The sequence below is a fragment of the Parathielavia appendiculata genome (genome assembly GCF_033297405.1).
Source record: "Parathielavia appendiculata strain CBS 731.68 unplaced genomic scaffold N657scaffold_6, whole genome shotgun sequence".
In the NCBI taxonomy this organism is placed as follows: Eukaryota; Fungi; Ascomycota; class Sordariomycetes; order Sordariales; family Chaetomiaceae; genus Parathielavia; species Parathielavia appendiculata.
This window is the reverse complement of record NW_026944225.1, coordinates 823,737-843,277: the sequence shown is the minus strand read 5'-3', so window position 1 is coordinate 843,277 and position 19,541 is coordinate 823,737. Positions and strand designations below refer to the sequence as shown.

General features: G+C 55.9%; 10 protein-coding genes across 10 annotated transcripts; 5 read left to right on the top strand and 5 right to left on the bottom strand.

Moving 5' to 3' along the window:
• Window positions 1-210: 210 nt before the first annotated feature.
• Window positions 211-1,956, top strand: N657DRAFT_645349 (uncharacterized protein). Its single transcript, XM_062792934.1, has 3 exons — window positions 211-602; window positions 673-1,121; window positions 1,189-1,956. The coding sequence occupies exons 1-3, from the start codon at window positions 554-556 to the stop codon at window positions 1,741-1,743; spliced, it is 1,053 nt and encodes a 350-aa protein (XP_062647530.1). The 5' UTR covers window positions 211-553; the 3' UTR covers window positions 1,744-1,956.
• Window positions 1,957-2,594: 638 nt separating this feature from the next.
• Window positions 2,595-3,946, bottom strand: N657DRAFT_633964 (UDP-galactose transporter; the record flags this gene model as incomplete). The annotated part of the gene is made up of 4 exons (XM_062791245.1): window positions 2,595-3,037; window positions 3,093-3,470; window positions 3,527-3,617; window positions 3,674-3,946. The coding sequence occupies 4 exons, from the start codon at window positions 3,944-3,946 to the stop codon at window positions 2,595-2,597; spliced, it is 1,185 nt and encodes a 394-aa protein (XP_062647529.1).
• A 648-nt stretch (window positions 3,947-4,594) lies between these two features.
• Window positions 4,595-6,281, bottom strand: N657DRAFT_618796 (NAD(P)-binding protein). Its single transcript, XM_062790552.1, has 2 exons — window positions 5,886-6,281; window positions 4,595-5,828 (listed from the first exon to the last, which is right to left on the bottom strand). The coding sequence occupies exons 1-2, from the start codon at window positions 6,012-6,014 to the stop codon at window positions 4,782-4,784; spliced, it is 1,176 nt and encodes a 391-aa protein (XP_062647528.1). The 5' UTR covers window positions 6,015-6,281; the 3' UTR covers window positions 4,595-4,781.
• A 1,472-nt stretch (window positions 6,282-7,753) lies between these two features.
• Window positions 7,754-9,017, top strand: N657DRAFT_424145 (Acireductone dioxygenase). The gene is made up of 4 exons (XM_062787310.1): window positions 7,754-8,172; window positions 8,268-8,579; window positions 8,677-8,736; window positions 8,793-9,017. The coding sequence occupies exons 1-4, from the start codon at window positions 8,143-8,145 to the stop codon at window positions 8,916-8,918; spliced, it is 528 nt and encodes a 175-aa protein (XP_062647527.1). The 5' UTR covers window positions 7,754-8,142; the 3' UTR covers window positions 8,919-9,017.
• Window positions 9,018-9,354: 337 nt separating this feature from the next.
• Window positions 9,355-10,219, bottom strand: N657DRAFT_573124 (DER1-domain-containing protein; the record flags this gene model as incomplete). Its single annotated transcript, XM_062788939.1, has 3 exons — window positions 9,355-9,443; window positions 9,501-9,969; window positions 10,037-10,219. 3 exons carry the CDS (start codon window positions 10,217-10,219, stop codon window positions 9,355-9,357), a joined length of 741 nt encoding a protein of 246 aa, XP_062647526.1.
• A 797-nt stretch (window positions 10,220-11,016) lies between these two features.
• N657DRAFT_716954 (histone H3-like protein) lies at window positions 11,017-11,847 on the top strand (the record flags this gene model as incomplete). Its single annotated transcript, XM_062797484.1, has 3 exons — window positions 11,017-11,346; window positions 11,404-11,528; window positions 11,626-11,847. The coding sequence occupies exons 1-3, from the start codon at window positions 11,220-11,222 to the stop codon at window positions 11,845-11,847; spliced, it is 474 nt and encodes a 157-aa protein (XP_062647525.1). The 5' UTR covers window positions 11,017-11,219.
• Window positions 11,848-13,045: 1,198 nt separating this feature from the next.
• Window positions 13,046-13,936, bottom strand: N657DRAFT_423532 (uncharacterized protein). The gene is made up of 2 exons (XM_062787308.1): window positions 13,539-13,936; window positions 13,046-13,416 (listed from the first exon to the last, which is right to left on the bottom strand). The coding sequence occupies exons 1-2, from the start codon at window positions 13,784-13,786 to the stop codon at window positions 13,272-13,274; spliced, it is 393 nt and encodes a 130-aa protein (XP_062647524.1). The 5' UTR covers window positions 13,787-13,936; the 3' UTR covers window positions 13,046-13,271.
• A 520-nt stretch (window positions 13,937-14,456) lies between these two features.
• Window positions 14,457-17,329, bottom strand: N657DRAFT_716946 (uncharacterized protein; the record flags this gene model as incomplete). Its single annotated transcript, XM_062797483.1, has 2 exons — window positions 14,457-16,450; window positions 16,619-17,329. 2 exons carry the CDS (start codon window positions 17,327-17,329, stop codon window positions 14,849-14,851), a joined length of 2,313 nt encoding a protein of 770 aa, XP_062647523.1. The 3' UTR covers window positions 14,457-14,848.
• A 142-nt stretch (window positions 17,330-17,471) lies between these two features.
• N657DRAFT_423383 (uncharacterized protein) lies at window positions 17,472-18,247 on the top strand. Its single transcript, XM_062787304.1, has one exon. It carries the CDS (start codon window positions 17,614-17,616, stop codon window positions 18,061-18,063), a length of 450 nt encoding a protein of 149 aa, XP_062647522.1. The 5' UTR covers window positions 17,472-17,613; the 3' UTR covers window positions 18,064-18,247.
• N657DRAFT_423384 (uncharacterized protein) lies at window positions 18,248-19,180 on the top strand. Its single transcript, XM_062787305.1, has one exon. The coding sequence runs from the start codon at window positions 18,432-18,434 to the stop codon at window positions 19,059-19,061; it is 630 nt and encodes a 209-aa protein (XP_062647521.1). The 5' UTR covers window positions 18,248-18,431; the 3' UTR covers window positions 19,062-19,180.
• The last annotated feature ends 361 nt before the right edge of the window (window positions 19,181-19,541 follow it).

Sequence of the window (19,541 nt, the reverse complement as noted above, 5' to 3'; positions counted from 1 at the left end):
TGCCGCGAATCTAGATCCAAGCAAACCAGAGGTGAAACTGGGGCCGAATGGCTGCTTCGCATTGTTTTCAAAACTGACAATACCTACATGCCGCATTGGGAAAGGGGCCCCTACGGAATGCCATTGCCAAATTCCGTCCTGCCCAGCCCTAAGGTAATCAAGGCGACTCGGCGCCGGAAAAGCTTGACATGAAATTGTCTCCCGCCGAAAGGCTTCTCCAGAACAATTGCATCCCCCAAACCTAAAGGCTCTCCTGTCCCGGCGTATCAAGTCCAAGAGTAGGTGCCGCAGACAAGAATTGGTGGAGCACGGGAGCAGCCGCACATCCTTACACTCTGCGATTCGCTGAAACGGCCCAATCCCACACCACCACTCTCTCCTTCCAGTTTCCGCCTGTCGGGTTTGCGGTACACAGCGTCAGACGCGCTTCTCTGACGGCGTCTAAGCAGGAGTGCGGCCAGCCCGTAGCCCCTGACTGCGGCCCGTTGTGCGCAGGTCTGGTTACACCCAAGTACTACAAAGGCGCACAAAGTATCGTCAGCAGCATCTCAGTATGCCTGCCATAGGCGACGCGCTCCGCAAGCTCAACCCCTGGCACAAGGGCAAGTACTTCCATCTTCCACACCACGTGTTGCTTCTGAAACACAGCCGTGTCCTGACAACTCAACACAGATGCCGCGCCTCCACCCCCGCCAATTAGTCCCCGCACGGCCGTCTTCCTCCTCGTCCTCTACGCGCTCGTCTACTTCGTCCCCTTCTACCTGTCGCCCGCCACCCGCCCATCCTCAACCCTTTCTCGGGATGCGCCGTCAGTTATCCGCGCCCGCATCCGCTCTGTGACGCTGTCATGTCTCCTCTGCACGGGCGTCACCTACCTGGTGCTCACGCACCCCCGCCCGGACGACGGCCACACCATAACCCCGCGTGAGGCGCTGCACCATCTCGGCCTCTGGCCGCTCGCGCTGTGGGACTCTCTGCGGGTGCTGTTCCTCACGGCCCTGCTATTCACGGGGCCGCTGTTCAGCTACCTCGTCGTTGAGCGCGGCTGGGCAGACTGGATTCGGCTGGCGCCGCTCAAGGAAGTCTGGGAGGAATGGACAACCTGGCGCAACATTGTCGCCGTGCGTTCTTTCTGGCCCTTCCTCCCTGTATACACCCCCAACTAACGCCAATTTTTTGCACTTCCAGGGCCCAATAACCGAAGAAGTCCTCTTCCGCACCGCCTCCATCCCCCTGATGCTCATCGCCCAGTCACCGCTGCGGCACACCATCTTCCTGACGCCCATCGTCTTCGGCCTGGCGCACGTGCACCACTTCTACGAGTTCCGTCTCTCGAACCCGCAGGTCCCTGCCGCCAGGGCCCTGGCCCGCTCGCTCTTCCAGTTCGCCTTCACCACCGTTTTCGGCGCGTACGCGACCTTCCTGTTCCTGCGCACGGGCTCGCTTGCCGCCGTGTGCGCCGTCCACGCCTTTTGCAACTGCCTGGGCCTGCCCCAGGTTTGGGGAAGGGTGGAGCCCGTGCCGGTGCTGGCGGGCGGAGATGTTGGGGAGAATGGAGGAGGAGGACGGCAGCAGCAGCAGCAGCGGCGGCGGGGTGTGGAGAGGGCCAGCATCTTGTGGTCGATGGCATACTATTTCTTGTTGGGTGCCGGGGCCGTGATGTGGTACAGGAGCCTGTGGGTATTGAGCGAGAGTCGGAATGCATTGGTGCCAGGCTCGGCGTTTGGGAAAGGTTCTTCTTGAGAACGTTTGAATACCGTGGGTTTGGTGGCTGGCACTGGAAAGTGTACGCTTTTGGGAAGTTGATTGTTGGGGTGTGGCAAGCTAGGTAGTCGCACAATGATACCAGGGGGCTGCACAGGGGGTTTGAGAAAGCGCAGGTATGGGTAGCGTCTGTATGTCATCATAATAGTTTCTCAACATGAACATCACACTCATCGGTCCTTGCCCGGCTTACTTGGGCCGTCTGTGGGTGCATCGCAATTGGTTATGCTTGAGAACATGTCAACACTTTGACATCGACACTCGGTGTTCGGTCGACATTTGTCTTTACTCCGTACATCACTATCAACTTACCCGTCGTCAGCACCCGACATGGCCACCAGAATACCTCCCACCGCTCATCCCTCCTCCCAACTTCTAAAACCCGACACCATCCCTATCATCCAAACGACTCGATCTTGGAAAAGACCGTCCACTAGAACCTTGCTTGTCCCACATCCCAAAACGCCAGTCATGCACGCGTTTATCTTCAAGAGCCTTGCCTCTGGAGCGAACATTCAGGTACGCCGTTTTAGGAAAACGAAATCAAAGAAACCGAACAAAAACCCTCACTATCGTTTGCCAAGGCTCTATGCTGGAAAGTAGATCAACCACTAAAAGGGCTTAGAGAAAATGGGCTTGGTAAGAGAAAAATCAAGTGATTACACGAATGAAGTGGGAAGGGAAAGTGGTCAAGAGTCCTGACTGCCTCGGAGAAAGATACGTTTCAAAGGCTGTGACGGCGGGCATGTCGCCGCTCAGCCTCTTGGCTCTGGCGCTTCAGGTGCGCTGTGAAGAGCTCGCGTTAGCACAGTGGACTGATGCCTCGCGCTTCAAGAGTTGGCGGCGTCCCTGTTGCTCTGCGCGCTGGCGCTCATCGTGGGCTTGTTGCTGGTAGGCAGGATGCCAACGTCCTGGGCCTTTTGACGGACCTTGGCCCAGGCATAGACGAGACCGCTGACGAAGCCGATAAAGATAGCCGTGACACTGCCAAAGGTGATCGGCGCATCAAAGAAGATCAAACCGCTGATGGCGATGGGGAGCTTGTTCAGAGCGCCGACCATCGAGTACGTAGTCGAGGAGGTGACACGGATGCACCAAGCGGAGCAGTACGATATGAAGATGGCGGCCAGGCCCGAGTAGACCATGCCGATAATCATCTTGTTGCGCGTCTCTTCGGGGAAGTTCCTGGCAAGGTTCTCGGCGGACCAGTCCTCGACCAGTAGCGAGCAGACAACGAGAACGGGGATAGTGAGGAGATTGTTGTAGAACATGGCTGGACTCCAGGTCAGCGGTCCTGTTTTCCTCTTGTACCAGGAAACTCGACTTACTGTCGTAGTCCTTAAAGTTCATCTTCTTGATGACCTTGCGCATCCCAAGCACGAAGGACGAAGAGCAGACAACATTCAAACCCATCCACGCATAACCGGCGTTCAGGGTAGCGAGAGCATCCGAAGCCTCGACCGAGTGGGCGCCGCTAATGGCGGCCTGGATATCAGCCCAGGCAGCAACGACAGAGCTGAGCACCATCAAGCCGAAGGACAGCAGCGTGAGAGGGGTGACGCTGCCACCGAACCAGAGCACCTCTCCGTAAGCGATGACAATAATTGTCAAATTCTTGAAAATGGTGTAGACCGGGACCGAGAGGAACTGGAGGGCTTTGGCGCCCGTGTAGATCATTCCGACGAGGAGAAGCGAAATGGGAAACCCTAGTCATGGATATCAGCCAAAAGGACCGGTAGCCTCGCAATGTTGGTTGACGCACATTTCCTGGCCTTGGTCGCGTCCAAGGGCGCGAGATTCTTTAGAAGGCCAGCGTGCTTGGACAGGACAATCGCGAGCGTGCAAACAGTCGACTAACAACAGTCAGCGCCCCAATTTGCGTGCCAAGCACTGCCGGATGCGGACTTACCTGCACAGCAAGGTAGAAAAAGTTCAAATTCCACGATGACCCGGAGACGACGTATTTGTTGACGACTGTCATACTGATTGACGACAGGCAGTACGCGAGGATAGAGGCGCCGGGACTGTGGTCCAGTTTCTCGATGTAGGCCACCAATCCACTGTCGCGACGAGGCCGCGAAGGCGAAGGGGGTTTGCCCAGGAACGGATCCTTCTCACCCTCGAAGTCATTGCCGCTCTCCGCGGCCCGCATCTCGATATCCTCGTTCTTCTTGTTCGACATATTGTAAGATTCGCGGGACTTGCGAAGTAAACGAGCGACAAATAATAGGGAAGCGCGGCGCGGAACCTTTGCTCTCAGAGAAGATGTCCGAAGGCGTCCTAGGTTCCGAATGCGCAAAGTATCGGTGTGGCGCAAGCGACCTGCAATGCTCTCTCCGCCGATGGAATGAAGATAAAGAAGACAAAGAAACACTACTCAATGCTCGACGCTGGAGTAGGTGCTCGTCCTGAAGCCCAGGGAAAAGGGGAATGTTGGTCGAGGTGGGCTGGACGCGTGTCAGGGGATGGAAATCTTGTTAAATTGCAGATACGAAATCGACCATCCCATGTCGTTCTTGTCTGGTCAAAGGAGAAGATTGGTGGTGCCCCTTTTCGCCTCATGCTTGGCCCGGTGGGGCCGAAATGTTTTTGGCCAAGCAATGGATCTCTGGGCAGCCATGTTCAAAGATAAGATTATCCATAAGGCACAGTATGCAGTTAAGCGTGAATAACCTGGTCGCGCGCCTTGCATACGGAACGTACACCCAACACCGTCAGCAATAAAAGGTACGGAAATCATACGGGTACCTTAGTAACATCCTTGGTAGGTAAGGTAGAAAAACTATTCGGTTGAGCAGCTCTAACGGGAGAAACTCACACATTGTAGGATAGTTATATTACGCTACGGCAGACATGTGGAGACATGTCCATATCGTTATATCTGTATGAATGGTGGTCTTCTACGGTCTATACCTGGACAGTCAAGCTCTGGGCGACAAGGCGGTACAGGAGATATGCACAAGAATGCAGGGAAAACCTCAAATCCAGAGGAATCACACTTTCTCCAGGGCTTTTCGTCATGTGCCCTCGCTGTCTTTCACGTCCGGGGTTATCCCCTCCATCATATCATCATCCTCCTTCTCCCGGTCCTCTCCCTCATCCCTCCCTTCCTGATCCTCTCTCTCGTCCTTGTCGGTTTTGTCATCGCCCTCTTCCCGATACTCCCCCTCATTCCTTCCCTCCTTATCCGTCTTCTCTTCCCTTTCACCAACTGGCGCATCCGGCGGGATAGGATAGTTTAGATGCTTCCAGTCTTCAAGCTCCTCCGTCACCGACCTCAGCCGGTCGCGGATACTCTCGATGGCATAACTCCCCAGCAGTAACCTCAACGGGGGATACGAGCAGTGGCCCAGCTGCCAGACCAGCTCGGCGCACTTGACCGCGCTCGTCGGCTGTCTGTCGCCCAGCCACTGCACCATCCTCTTGGCGTGGAGCGCGGGGGACGTCGCATGCGAGTAGGCCTCGCTGGCGGGCTTGATGAGGAAATGGCCCCATGTCGGCAGCGGATTCATATTGGAGTCCGGCTCGTCCCTCCTCACCAGCCCGGGTTCCACTAAGGTGGCTTTGATGTTGAACGGGTCGACCTCGTACGCCATCGCTTCGATCAACCCCTCCACGGCGTACTTTGTCGCGCAGTAGGGGCCCAGGCCCGGCACGCCGAGCGCGCCCGAGGTGGAGCTGAAGATGAGATAGCGGCCGCCGTTCTGCTGGCGGAAGTAGGGCAGGCTGGCCTGGACAATGTGTAGGGTACCCATGAAGTTGGTCTCGAACTGGTTGCGCAGCTCGTGCTCGTCCTGGTCCTCGCACGCGCCGATGACGCCGTAGCCCGAGCAGTTGGCGATGCAGTCGATGCGGCCGAAGCGCTTGAGCGTGCGCTCGATGACACGGGCGATGGACGCTGCGTCGCGCACGTCGCACAGCTGGCCCAGGCAGGTGTCGCTGTTGAGCAGCGCCATGGCCTCGGGCGGCGTCTCTATGATGCGTCCGACCGTGGTGACGAGGTCGCCGTGACTGAGGGCCGATTTCACAAGGGAGCGGCCCATGTGGCCGGTGCCGCCGAAGACCTGGAGATGATGTTAGGTAGCTGGTAATAAAGGGTGTGGAACGCACGAGGAACGCACAATCCAGACCAGCTGCTTGACCGGCGCCCCCGGCTGTGGAGGGTCGCAGCTTGCCGGCAGTTGGAGCTTCATCTTGGATGCCTCGGACCCGGCCACCGACGACCCATCGTTCGCACTTCGGGTATCCATAGCGCGATGGTAGAGGGCTTTGAGTGTCAGGGAATGGGAATCTGTGGAGGTCTACGATTCAACGTCTCAGAATGCGAGGCGACGCTGGGCAAAACGCACGCGCCCGCCTGAGCAGTGTTCAGCTCATGGTATGCCTCATACGTCCGGATATCCAGATACCCTGGGATGTTAATTTGAGGAATGCGGATGAATGGTGGATGGGGCCGGCGGTTGAAAGCTTGGTGGGGGACCGAGCCATCGGCATGAAGTGGCACTTGGCCGATGGGGTTACTTAGCAAACCCTAACCCTCAATGACGTTAGGACTCTCCCCCTTCAAAGCTTCTCCATACCCTTCAAGCATCAGACAAAGATGTTGATTTCGTACTCAGTGATAAGATGCAACGAATGAGGTCAACCATCCTCAGTGACCTGTTCTTGGCCCCAAGTGGATGCGACAAGAAGAACCGATCTCCTACCTTAAGGCATTATGAGTGTTGGCTGATGCGACTTGATTCGTCACATACTTATCGACAGTTACGACCTTCAAAGGTGAACGCTCAAGTCATGGCTCGACCGCACAATTCTTGACTTCAGCATTAAACGGCGTTTTTCACTGAGATACTCAAGGTCAGAAAGCAGATCTTTCCTTGATTCCATCCTTGTCACGTACCTCAGGTTATGTGGATTGTGGGAATAGGGATGGAACAGAAAGAGAACAGAAGGAGGATGAGAAGAGGGAGAAGAGAAGGCGGGGGGTGGTATAGGATTTCGTGCCTTCTTTCTTGCATGCTTCGCCCATGCTCCTCCCCATCAGGCATAGTTTGACGTCAACGGCAGTAAAGTACAAGAAGTCGCGAGTTGATCTACTTGCAACCAATCTCGTCGGTCAAACGTCCAAACATCTATCGCTTCTGGCTGGACTATATGGATAGCAACCGCGTCCGATCGACTAGGCTCCCGTCCGGCTATGCGCTGCAGGCAAGGGTTGTCACTGTGCGGAGAACACACGTTGCGTTCGAGAAGGGTACCGGGATGATCGACTGGACCACCTTCTCGGGGCAGGCCATGAAGATCAGTGCGGCCACGACAAGGTTGCAGACCATAATATGAGAGCGCCCTCTCAGGCAGTCAAGGCTTATGCTGGCATTTATTCACCGAGAGGGGAGCGAAAAGGCGGTTGACGTGTTTACGGTCGAATATGGCGCTCCCTGTGCCTGCATTTTTGACCACGTGGCCGAGAAGGTCATCAAGTCACGGTTTGGACGAGACACCGAGACAGGCTGGAGAACCGAGTGCCCCAACAGAGTATACTCGGGCGTTCCGCGAATGCTGGAGGATACCGGTATATCAACTCCTTGCCCGTTTCTCCCGTCACAGTCGGCTTTCCTGAACGGCAGCCTCCCATTGGGAGACCATCCTGGCCTCAGTGCATCTGGCCTCCCGCAATCAGCGGCTAGAGTAATTGCCTAGCCGCAGGCCTCACTGTATGAAGTTAGTAGAGACAGATATTGCAGATGTTGCACTTCGAAAGGCATGCAGCTTATCTCTTCAGAACTGACCTGGGCTATATAGGCTTGGTCGCAGGCGAGACGTTGTTTCAAGCAGGTGATATTCTGAAATTAACACCCTCTGAGCAAAATAGGAGGTTCTGCCCGTTAAATCCAGCCCTTCATTCGCAGCCCAAATGGCTGACTGTTCCTGTCGTTACTGTGAGGCATGGGTGGCGTTTCGAGTACCACGTGACCTGACTTACACGTTTCAAATGTGGCACTCCAACCCCACATCCCGCTTCTGCTCCTTATTGATTGCAAGGCAATAGCGCAATTTCCACCTGATGAAAGCCAGAGAAGAGGCAAACTTGCCTGATATGTTCCCCTTTCTTCGTAAGCGGGATTTCGTCTGGCTCGTAGTGTCGATCGAGTAGTTTCAGCCAATGCAAACGCGACATGTACAAGCGTGCCGCTGCTGAGTAAGAAGTGATCATGTCCATCCCGAGCAGGAGATGTTGCCCGGTGTGAAATGCCCCTCACCACCAGATTTAAACTTTAAACCCCTCCTCACCTGCTTCATTACCGCTCTCATCCTCAACCCAGCTCCCTCAAGCCAAGGCACACCAACCTCACCAACACAGTAGAGACTTTTAACAGAATGAAGGCCTACTACTACGACGACCTCCCCGTAAGCCGATCCCACCTTTCACAAACTCCCCAAATAAACCCCGCACAGCCCCTTTCCATCCAACTTAACTAACATCAAGAACCAACTGCCGTCAGGGCGATCAACGCCTCCCGCACGATTCCCAGATGCCGCTCTCTGAGTCGGAACTCTCGGCTCTTGGGGTGCTATACTTTCACATGCCCGAGCTGTCGGAGGTGGACGCGCTGGCGGCCGATCGCGGGTACAAGAACCGGGACGAGATCACGGTATCGCCCGAGAAGATGGGCGATGCGTACGAGGCCAAGGTCAAGATGTTTTTTGACGAGCACCTGCACGAAGACGAGGAGATCCGCTATGTCCGGGACGGGCGGGGGTACTTTGATGTGCGGGACAAGGGGGATCGCTGGGTGAGGATTGCCTTGGAGAAGGTTCGTTTTCCACCCCCCCCTTCTCTGTGTGTTTCCAGCTTTCCGTAGGCTTCTCAACGGTGATGCAGAAGGGGCTGACGATAAGGTCATTCAACAGGATGATCTGATTATCTTGCCTGCGGGGATTTACCATCGGTTCACCACTGATGAGAGCAATGTAGGTTTCTTCTGGACGGTTTGGAGTAAACGAGACAAATACTGACAAGCGTATAGTACATCCATGCCATGCGCCTGTTCAAAGAGGAGCCCAAGTGGACGCCCTTGAACCGTTCTGCCGAGGTGGACGAGAACCCGTACCGGAAGGATTATGTTGGGCAATACCTCACGTACGCAAAGTAATACATCTGCGTCATGGCCGGTAATGGTCATCAACTAAGCGTATCGATTGCTGCTTGAACATTGTGCGGTTCTCTACCCCTTCGTGGTCTGTGCTGCTGGTTTCTCCAAGTGTAGCCAATGCAATGTGTGGAAATCTCAGCGTTCCAAAACTGGCAAAGCACCCAAAGCGAGATGATGTGGCATCTGGCTGTATGAGAGCTACTTATGTGCTGCAGAGATGCGTTCCTGCCTCATCGCCCGTACTATGATCTTCTTCCATAGAGCGAACCAACCCAACGCCGTCTTCCATGTAATGCCGATGGAAATATCCTCCGTTAAAGCGCGCAAACCTTCGTCAACGCCGAGCACCAGAAACTGATTCAATATGTCGTCCCAAATGAATTTACCCGAAACCGCCGCCTGTACAAATGTAGCATGCCTTGTTCCCGCAATCGCCTCACCGCACTTCTGGTGGCGGAACCGCGGCTCCGGCAACAGCAAGCTCATTGTTGATACCATTCGCGGTCTCGTCGCGCGGTCGTCCCTCTGTCCCCAGTTAGTTCAGCACGTTGCACGCCACAGCACGATGCGGAGTTCACTCACCAAACAACCTCCGCCACCACATGGGCGGATCTAACGGCCTCGACCCCCCATGCAGGGGCGGATAAACATCATTGAAGAAGTACCAAATATGGCCAATCACCACGCCCATGATCTCGTCCAGCGGCACAGTGCCATGCATCACGAAGCTAAGGCCCATCATGACCCACGGCAGGTACGGTGCGCGGAAGACGAGCACACCAAAGAAGCTCATGAGCGTGTCCGGGTTGCGGCGCGACCAGATGTAGAGGAGCGTCGACGACAGCGGTTGGCCGAGGAAGGCTATCGAGACGAAGGGCGACAGGAGCAGCAGGCTGGTCATGGCGTAGACGAGCAGCCACGAGAAGTAGGCCGGCGAACGGCCCGACGACTCCTCGAGCAGGCGGGCGTAGCGCTGTAGGAAGTAGACGTGGAAGAGGAGGTCGATCGAGATGGGGCCGAAATAGAGGAACGTGGTGAGCAGGCGCCAGTACTGTCAGGCATTGAAAGTTAGGATGCGCTAACACAGGGTGTGATCGGTCGGAGAAAACGGGACGTACTTGCGACTTATGGAATACTGTGCGGTAGCTGTAGAAGAGTTGGAACGGGGTGACGAATTTACACTGAACCAGGCCGCTGGTCAGGATTGTAGCTGTTGTCCACCACCTGGTGACGATGGGCATCTCCCAGAACCATGTTTCGAGTGGGAAGGCCACCCCGCCGCCGGGCATCATTTGATCCATGGCAGTATGGCGGTGGGTGGAATGGCAATGCTATGATGCGAAGTGTATGGGAATAACCTGGAAGGTGGGTGAGGTTCAAGGCTCGCTGCGATCTCGTAGCTTCAGAGTCCTGTTGGTTTGCTGGCACAATGCAGTTGCAGGATGCGATTCTGCAGTTTAGATGTGGCGTTTGTCAAAAGAGTAAGACGTGTGCACCAAACCAACTGAGCAGTCAGCTTGCCAAATAACGACGGAGTGGGCGCGGAAGGCGGATAGTCAGTCGCGGTGATGCTGAGCTGTCCTTTCTATCAAACCGTAATCTTTATCAGCGATCTTGACATGAGGCGGCAAGCCGACAGCTGAACCGGGCCCACAGATGACGCCAGTTAGGTGACCAAGCCACTCATGCATATATCCGTGCTGGAATAGGTTCATGAGGCCAAAGCCACCAACATGTGGCTGCGCCACTGCGCACCATGAATTGTACATTTCAGGAGTACGGTATGTAGCGGCGTAAATTTACGATACTTGGTACGTCTGTACTGTAACGAATGGTAAACCGCGGTGTGGATTGGCGAGATTGGGTTGTTGCCGAAAATCCAGCCACCCCATCTGAACAAAGCGCCCATCCCATTAAACCCCTGTCAGTCCGGCGCGTCGCGAGCTCTCCTGCTCGCGTGTCTGCGGGTCTGGCCAAAGTGTGAAAGCTCCCAGCCTCCCGAATTGAGCCCTCTATACACTCCCGACGACCGGATTCCAGCAATTCCCGTTTCCACATCAGGGTCTTAGATACAAGCATCCTTCCTCGCTATCAGCATCTTGCGATACTCCTTTTCTTTCACCGGTTCAACTTACGCCACCTCGACCATTGCATTCGGTGGATCGTCCCGTCGCAAAGCTTCCCTGGACTCCGTACGGCAACCTCCAATTGCCTCTCCCACACCTTCCGATCGACCAAAGAACTTGTCGCATAGCTTTGAACTTCAGTCGCCGGACCAATTGAGCCATTCAACCTGACAACATGCCCCCAAAACGAGCCAAACAGCGACTCTCCGGCGCATCAGCAGCTCCATCCCGAGGACGACCCCCAGCAGCGTCAGCGCCAGCGCCACCAGCACAAAGGCGACAAAGACAAAGCGACGTACAACGTATGCTCCTTACCGTCAATGACTTCCATACTGCCTGAATGCTGACCCCCCAAAAAGCAGGCGACCCTATCCCGCAACCCAAGAAGCGCCGCTACCGCCCAGGGACTCTCGCGCTCAAAGAAATCCGCCGCTACCAAGCCAACACCGATCTCCTCATGTCCAAGCTGCCTTTTGCTCGATTGGTACGCACGCACCACACATTTCTCATTCCCGCGCTCTCAACACACCGCCCCTTATTTTATATCGTCCCCCTGCTGACACCCAACCCCTTTTGCGCAGGTCCGAGAAATCGCCCTCCAGTACCAGCCGTCGACCGAAGAGCTGCGGTGGCAGTCGCAAGCAATCCTGGCGTTGCAGGAGGCCGCCGAGGCGTTCTTGGTGCACCTGTTTGAGGACACCAACCTGTGCGCGATACACGCCAAGCGGGTCACCATCATGCAGAAGGACATACAGCTGGCGCGGAGGATACGCGGTGTCTGGGGTGGCGCGGGGTGGGTGTAGCCCGCAAGCAACCCAAAACTTCCTCAGTCACGGCTCCTGTTGCTCCTTGCTCTTGGGTTGTCTGCTCAATTCATCTCCGCCCCTTACTGGGCTCAGCGGAGGGCTGCTGCGGGGAATGAGGAAGAGGGAGATGAAGAGGCGGCCAAATGAATGGGAAAATGGCGGTCTGGGGCGGGAGATTCTTCGCTTCGGTACATAGTTGCTGCTCTCATGTGGCATTTGGGCGGGTTTGTGTGTTGGATCGAAAGCTTGAGGTGTGAAGGGCGGGAGGTGAAGATGGGCTGTTGTGGTTCGCAAACCAGACATGTTACTGGATTTTTTCTGGCCGGCACACTCGCCTGAGGCATTGGCGTTGCAAGGCGACAAGGGAGTACGGGTTCTGGCTGTCCTGGCTGCATCGTTCTGCTATATATTGGGAATTTGGAGGGTAATGGGAGGCGTCATGGTCTGGCTTGGTTACTGTACGCGACATTGGCCAAGGCCCTTGTACTAGTATAATGGACTCCAAATGAGCGTCACCATGATTTCTGTGGTGGTTGAACAGGGCCAGAACTAAGGCCGTTGATGCTTGTCATGCGTGCTCTCGTAAACTGCCTTGGTCAGGTATTGAGCGTCTCAGATACGCCCGATGGTATCCGTATAGCAACACAGACACTCTGAGTCGGTGCAATGGGCATCTATTTGGCAGCAGGTCAAAGCGGGATTGATGAGAAGAGACAGCACTTTCGGCACAGGCAGACATCATGGCTTGACGCGAAAAGGAAAGCATAACATTGCTCTAGCATCCGCAGTCACGACCTCGACATGGCAATGTCGAGCCTGGAAGCACGGAATGGTTTCTTCAGAAATCACTGCAATGTCACTTTGCTTCGTTTTTTCCCTTATGCTAGTAGCTCCTTTTCTAGGGATGTATCAAGGGTTGTGTTGTTGTCATCGCCCCCCGGACACTGCAGGAGGACAAACCTGGATTGAAGATGAACACGTCTTCAGGGAGACTCTCCCAAGTTCCAATCCACATCAGCCAGGTTCTCCTCCAGATATCCGATGAACCCAAGGGGCAACATTACCAACACGAGGCTGCGCATACCGGCTCACCCCATGTCCGCTGGCCTGTTCCTGCAGAGCGGGTGATGGATAACGTAGTCCCAAGGTATCTATCTACAGGGGCAAACCGTCAGCGTATAGCGGCCGCGCATCACGTCGGATCAAGATACAGCAGCCCGGGGCAACCAGTCCAAACTTCGGCGGTGGAGTGCATCCTTGCGGCGCATGGTAGTCACTGAGCCCCTGTATCTCGTCCATATCTGGTCAGCACACACCAACACTACACGCCTCGTCAACGCCAACGATAGTATTGGTGTTCCAGAATAGGTGATGTACCCATAGTCACCCAAAAAGGGGGCTGGACGTAACATGTGACAAGCCTACACAACAAACTGTCCGTTCTCCTGACACTTGGTCCGACACTCGAAGCCAGTAGACGATATTGTATCCTCAGGTAGGGCAGCGGCAGCGCCCAACTTGGTACTAGCAGGCCTCAAAAAGCTTGGAAGGCGATGGCAATGACGTCTAATTATCAGCTAACAGCCTGCAGCCCTGTACCAATCGAAAAGGTGGAGGAGGTGAGGGGCTGAGGAAGTTTTGCTTTTTTTTCGCCTGCAGTCTGGTGACCACGTGGGCTACGGACATACCTGAGAGGGAAACCTGAGTGTTGCTTTTTCGGCATGCTTGATTCGACTTCAAGTCTCATGTACGGATTATAATATGATATACCGCGTAGTAACAAACTGCCCGCCCTTGGCTTCAAGGAACTTGCAACAACACGACAGCTGCCGAAGATGAAAGCGTTCACCAACTTAGCGCTCGAGCCTTGACTAGGACTAAGAAAGAGAGTTGCAGATGGGGACAGATTAACAGCGGTGCCTCGGCCGGTCGCCATTCCATTCCCAGTACCCTTTATATCTACCCACCCAGAACAGACCAGACCAGCACCAGACCAGACCAGACCAGCACCAGACCAGACCAGACCAGCACCAGACCAGACCAGACCTGTCCGTTGATTGTTTTGTTTTTGTCCCCAGATTTTTCACTTTCTCTCGTGTGAGATTGCCATCTTCTCCTTCTGCAGTCTACTACTTCTCCCTTCCCTTCATCACAATCATATATAGCCGTCATTTCATCGTTCAAAAACTCAATTCCTCAACCGTCCACCCCCACCTTCCGACCGCTTTCCCGTTCGATGTTGCTTGCTTCAATTTTGATGGACGAGGTGGCATTGCCTTTGCGTCGAACTGGCGGGCGGGGGCTGACTTTATTTTATCGGATAGGTATGCGGCTGCTCGCTGCTGGCTGCTGGTTTTCCATCCATCCAACCTCTCTCTTCCAATCTGCTGCTGGTATTGCTCAGGCGCTGCTGCTGTATCCAGGCTGGTTTGCTTTCCTTGCTCGCTCGTCGAGGTATACAAACGACGTCGGTATCCGCGAAGATGACGCCAACCCAACACAGAAGGTATATAAAGAACAGTAAGTATGAAACAGTGGGCTGCGGCTTAACATGGTACAAGTGTCCATTCCATCCACATACGCCGGTATTGTGTCAAGTCGGATAGGCTATAAGCGGAAAAGACAGGTGTGTCAGGTCCTCGAGCGAAAGTAAACAAGTCAGAGGTCAAGAGAAAAAAGAGGAACGCTGATGCGACAACAGGTCACTTCCTACACAGATTGGGAGATTTCGAGTATTCCTCTTTTTTTCCATTTGCGCCGCAAGGTCCTGGGTGCCCAGAACAAGCCCCTACCATTCCAAGTCTATGGTTTGACTTCCATCCGCTCTCAGATGTGTTTGAAACAATAACATGTTGTGTTAGAACAAAAAGGAAACATGTGAGAGGCGACGCCTCGTGTGGTTTCGGGGCAATCAAGTCGGTAGAGGTATGTGCCGTCCATCTCCGGTGATCCCGGAGTGTATATAATACGCCATGGGCTGTTGACGTCGTTGACTTGTTTAGATCTGCTTCCCGCTCAGCTGTACGGCCGGAAACAGCGCATACTGATTTGCGGGGGGGGGCGTGCTGAGGCTCGTTGTCCTCGAACGCCCGCGCCGGGCCTGGGCAGAAAAACCCTTGACTTTGCCAGGCCAGGGCTCGTCCGTGGCTAGTCTGCCGAGGTTCGACTCGCTGCCGCGGCTCTTGAAATGGGGCCGGCGGCTGGGTGGCTGGGCCACCTCTTCCGATTCTGGGAGCGGGGGCATGGCAGTCTTGTTCTCAACCCTGCCGTGGGACTCGAGCGAAGGGAGTCGCTGCAGCGGCTCGGCGGTCGGGAGGCAAGACTCCATGTCGAGCGACGTGACACTTGCCGTCAGGCGGCTGTAGTCGGTCGATGTTGAGGCAGTCGAGGTGTGCTTATCGAACGCCGAGCTGGTGCTTTCGAGCGTGCCGGTCGTCGAAGCGCTGGTACGGTACCGGAGGAGGAGCGCTGATGGATCCATGTTCAGTGCGTGCTCGCCGGAATGACGAAAAGCAAAGTCAGAGGCTTCTTGCCTTTCCGCCTCACAGGCCATCATCTGCTGCTGATAGTCCATCGGAATCAAGAGAGACGGCGACAGAGTGAAGCCGTGGGATTCCTTGAAGCTGGACGCATCAGACGTCTTCCGTACGTGGAGCAGGTTCTTGGAATCGACTTTCGGTAAGGAAAAGTTGGACGCCTTGGGGTTGTTTACCACAGTCGGCGTGATGGCTTCCTGCGCGGTTGCCGACGAGAGCTGGCTGACGGGACTGAGAGCCGGCACATCGAACTGTCCTGGCGTCAGCATCGCAGGAGAGGCCTCACACGATCCAATGCCCCGTCCGTGGTCGTCGACGGGCGTCGCTGTGTCTCCATCCCTGCTCGTCTCGAAAGACGGGCGGCCCCACTCATAGTCGCAGTCGGCTTCGGCTTCGTGGTCATAAATGTAATCAATGTCGTCCTCCCAAGCTTCTCGGGGCAGTGCCCCACCGCCCTCGGTCAGTGCTGCTTTAAGGGCTCGCTGCGCAGCAAGCATATCAAACCGGCCAAGGGTGTCGGAGCCATCACTGGGTCGGCGGCCCGAGTCGTCTGCCTGGCGCAGGGCAAGCCCCCTTAACATGGGAACAGACTGGCTGCCTCGGAGGGATGAGTTGCTCGCAACACTCGCCCGGGACTTCTTCACTGCGGGGTTGTTCTCATCCTCCTCGGGCACGTTGGGCAGGGTGTACTCTGGGGCAGCACTGTTCGGGCACGGAAGCGGCCAGTTGGCGTCGAGTTGGGGGTCCATGGCAATACCATAGGCGTCTTCCGGGATCACGCCCATATCCGGCGCCGGTGTATAACCATACGATGTTGCAGGAGGGCTTCCGGGGTCAGCATACAGCTGAGGGGAACGGAAGCTCACGCTTGTCTGCGGCCTGTCCAGTGAGTCGAGTCGTTCATGGCGAGCCGACATTCGACTCGATGAGCCACGCGGAGGTGGAAGAGGGCCTTCGGGGTGGGACGGGTCGATGGGAGACCTTGGCGGGCGCGGGGGGGGGATACTCATGCCCAGCTGTTCCTGGGACTGAGAGCGATTGAGAACGCGGCGGGAAGAGGAACTCTTCTTCAGCACAGACGGAGTTCGTCTGAGGGAAGTCGTATGCTGCAGCTGTTCGGGGGCCACGGCATCCTCTTCATGCAACGGGAGCGAATCCGACGAGAAGTCGGCAAAATGCGCATCATCTGCTCTACCACCTTTGAGGCCGCCTTGAGCCGCGGGTTGCGCAACTCTACCCACGTGCTGGAAGTTGTAGGGCCCAGATATGTTGAGTCTGCGCTGAGCATCGGCGGCCTGGTCCTGCTTGTGGTTCCGGCGAAGACCGAAAAGGGACGGGATGGTCGAGTCACGGGTTGGAACCGAGGGGTGCGTGGGCGGCAGCGACGTGTCAACCACAGCATCGGTCGAGTACATGGAGCTCGACGAGCTCTGGGCGCTGCTCTCGCGCCTCAGCTTCCCTCTGCGGTTGAAGATGGTCTTGCCGAATATTTGCACGCTCTCGGGCCGGTCCCGGGATGGCATGCTGCTGGATGTAGAGCGGCCCGAGGATTTCCTCGAGAGCGGCTTCCCTTCGTACGCGTTCTCCCACGAGGGCCGGTCGGCCGAGGTCAGCGACCGCAGCGATGACGAGCCGGACGAGCTGGTTTGGTGGCTCTGGTGTGTGTCGCGGACCGATTCCCTCTTCAGCTGCTGGCTAAGTTCGCGAAGACTCTCTGGCGAAGGAGGGCCATCGACTGCCGGGTCCAGGAGCCTGTCGATGGAGCGGGTGTCGTGCGGCGTGACATCGGACGACGTGACGGGTCTGACAGGGGGTGGCGCAGCGTCTCTCTGGGGCCTCTGGAGTCCAAGGATCCTGGACTTTTTGGAGTCCTGCTTGGAGCTCTTCTGCGGTTTCTCCTCGACCCGGTACACGGGCATGTTGGAAGCGGCGTAGAAATTCATGGTGGCGGCGGGTGACTATCGTTTTGAGTTGTTATACGGCTGGGAAGATGACTACGGGAACAGTCGACCGTGTGAATCGAGGGCACAGGTCGACACCCACTGACAATTGCCAGTCAGGCTGCCTGGGATATGCCGTCCCGGGCGTGTGGGCGAGAGCATCCGCAGCTGGGAGCGGGCGGCGAGGGAGAAGATGAGGTATGGGATGAGAATCCAATTGGCGAATCAAGGGCAAAATCGACAGCGAAGCTCCTCTGTCAGCAGCGCCGCGAACAAACGGCGAGCCGATGACCCAGATATACTGTACAAGGCCGTCAAACTTATGTTATTCCTTTCGACTCGGGAACTTGAGGCATGGAAAGCGGCATGAATCCAACAACAAAACAACGACTCAGGAACGCTTGGTTGTGGGGGAAGGGGACGCCCAGGGTTCCATATATTGGGCGCTCAAAATGACTTCGCATCCTTGCTGCGTTTTTGCAATGCGTTCCGAGATTCATCACTCACACGCATCTGCCAGGATATTGTGGCATTGGATCCTGGCCCCTGGTGTGCAAGGGCCCGACAGTCGAAGAAATCTTGTGGGCCACAATGGAAGTCGGTGGGTGGCTGCTGAGTCTTGCAAGGGGTCTCGATACCTGCACCCCGCCGCACGGGCTTTGGACCGGTGTCTTGGCACTGAGAAGTTTGTTCTGCTGATCTTTCCGCCAACGTTCTTGCAGGGCCAAAAACGGTGACCCCGCCGTTGGATCTTCGGCGACGGCGCCTTCTTCTCCGTGCGCCAGCCATGCGTTCCACACGTGGGAACGCATGAAATTCCGACGACGATCTCATGCCGTACTTCGTTGACAGACTGACTCAAGCCTTCAAACACCCAGAAGCCCCAAACAGACGAGGACATGACTCTGAACCAGTTCCAGGAATTACCACTTTCGCTTCAATGCGGAAGAAATATGCCACTGCGCGTCTGGAGGCCGTGTAAAGGATGATGATCCCGGGGAGGAGCGGACCGGTCAATACCATAAGGTTGCACCACAAGCCAATTTATCATGTCGTTGGGGGTTCGGCTCAAATAATCCAACCTACCTAGGTTAGGTAACTTGACATGACGAAAAGAACCAACACTGGACCAGCAATATCCACCGCTAGCTTCGACACACCATCATTGGGCCCCAGACGGCTGATCTCCACGGCGAGCGGACGAGATTGGCTTCCGTTGCAGCGTCGCAGCGGACCGGGAAGCAGCACCGAAGGCAAGCAGCCAGCCGTTAATCTGTTCCTATTGAGCCGTGACACACTGCTGGGTATTCGACGGTGCTTCCAGATGTCCCAGAAGGCCCCCAGACGTGCTGTCGCATGTCGCTCGCCTCAGCGAATACAACCTCGCCAGTCTCGTGCGTATAGGCAGGCTGCCGTCTTGGTCCCAAGGTATCACCCCACGATAAATTTAGCCTTCACTGGGCATGATTCGCTGGCCTCGTCGCTGTGTGCAGCAATCGCATGCCGGCAAGTCGCTGGTTGCCGCACATTCATTGTGGTTGCAGTGGCCGAGGCGAGCCACTGGCTCCCATCGACGCTGCTGATTCAACAGACTCACGTGATGGCCCATGGAGAAGGGCAACTCGGCCCTCGGTCGTCCGTCATCGTGTGTGTGCCTGTGGTATGTGTGCGGGCGACGCTCCTTGATATGCTCCGAGTCCTCCGTACCCCAGATCCTATCGTCCCGTATGTCTAGACCCATGACGGTCGATCAGCCAATTCGATCGTGAGTGGGTTTTTGGGGTTTTTCGGGTCTGGGGAAGGCCCGTCCTCTCCGCATCTTAACGGAGGGAAGACACCGTGACATTGAGCTCGGCCGCGCCAGCCCGGGGAAGCGGGACGGGTGCCCTGCCTGGCCCTGACCTCAAGACCCAGACACTATCACAGGACGAGAATGTGGTTCTTGGGAAATTAGAGTCTTTTACCGAGGAAGCATGTGTTGGTGTGTATCTCAAGTGGCCTCCACACCACTTGCAGCTCGGCTGCTCGATGCTGGTGTTGGTCCTGCGTTGACACGATGTGCACAAATCGAGAAATCGCGCCTGCATGAATGTCCTGGCTGGTCTTCGAATCTCTGGTTTGGTTGGCTTGGAGATCCGGACTTGGATGAGCTCCTTCCACTCCAGACAGAAACCCGGCCTCACTCTCTCAGTAAGCGAGACAACATCACTCCGCC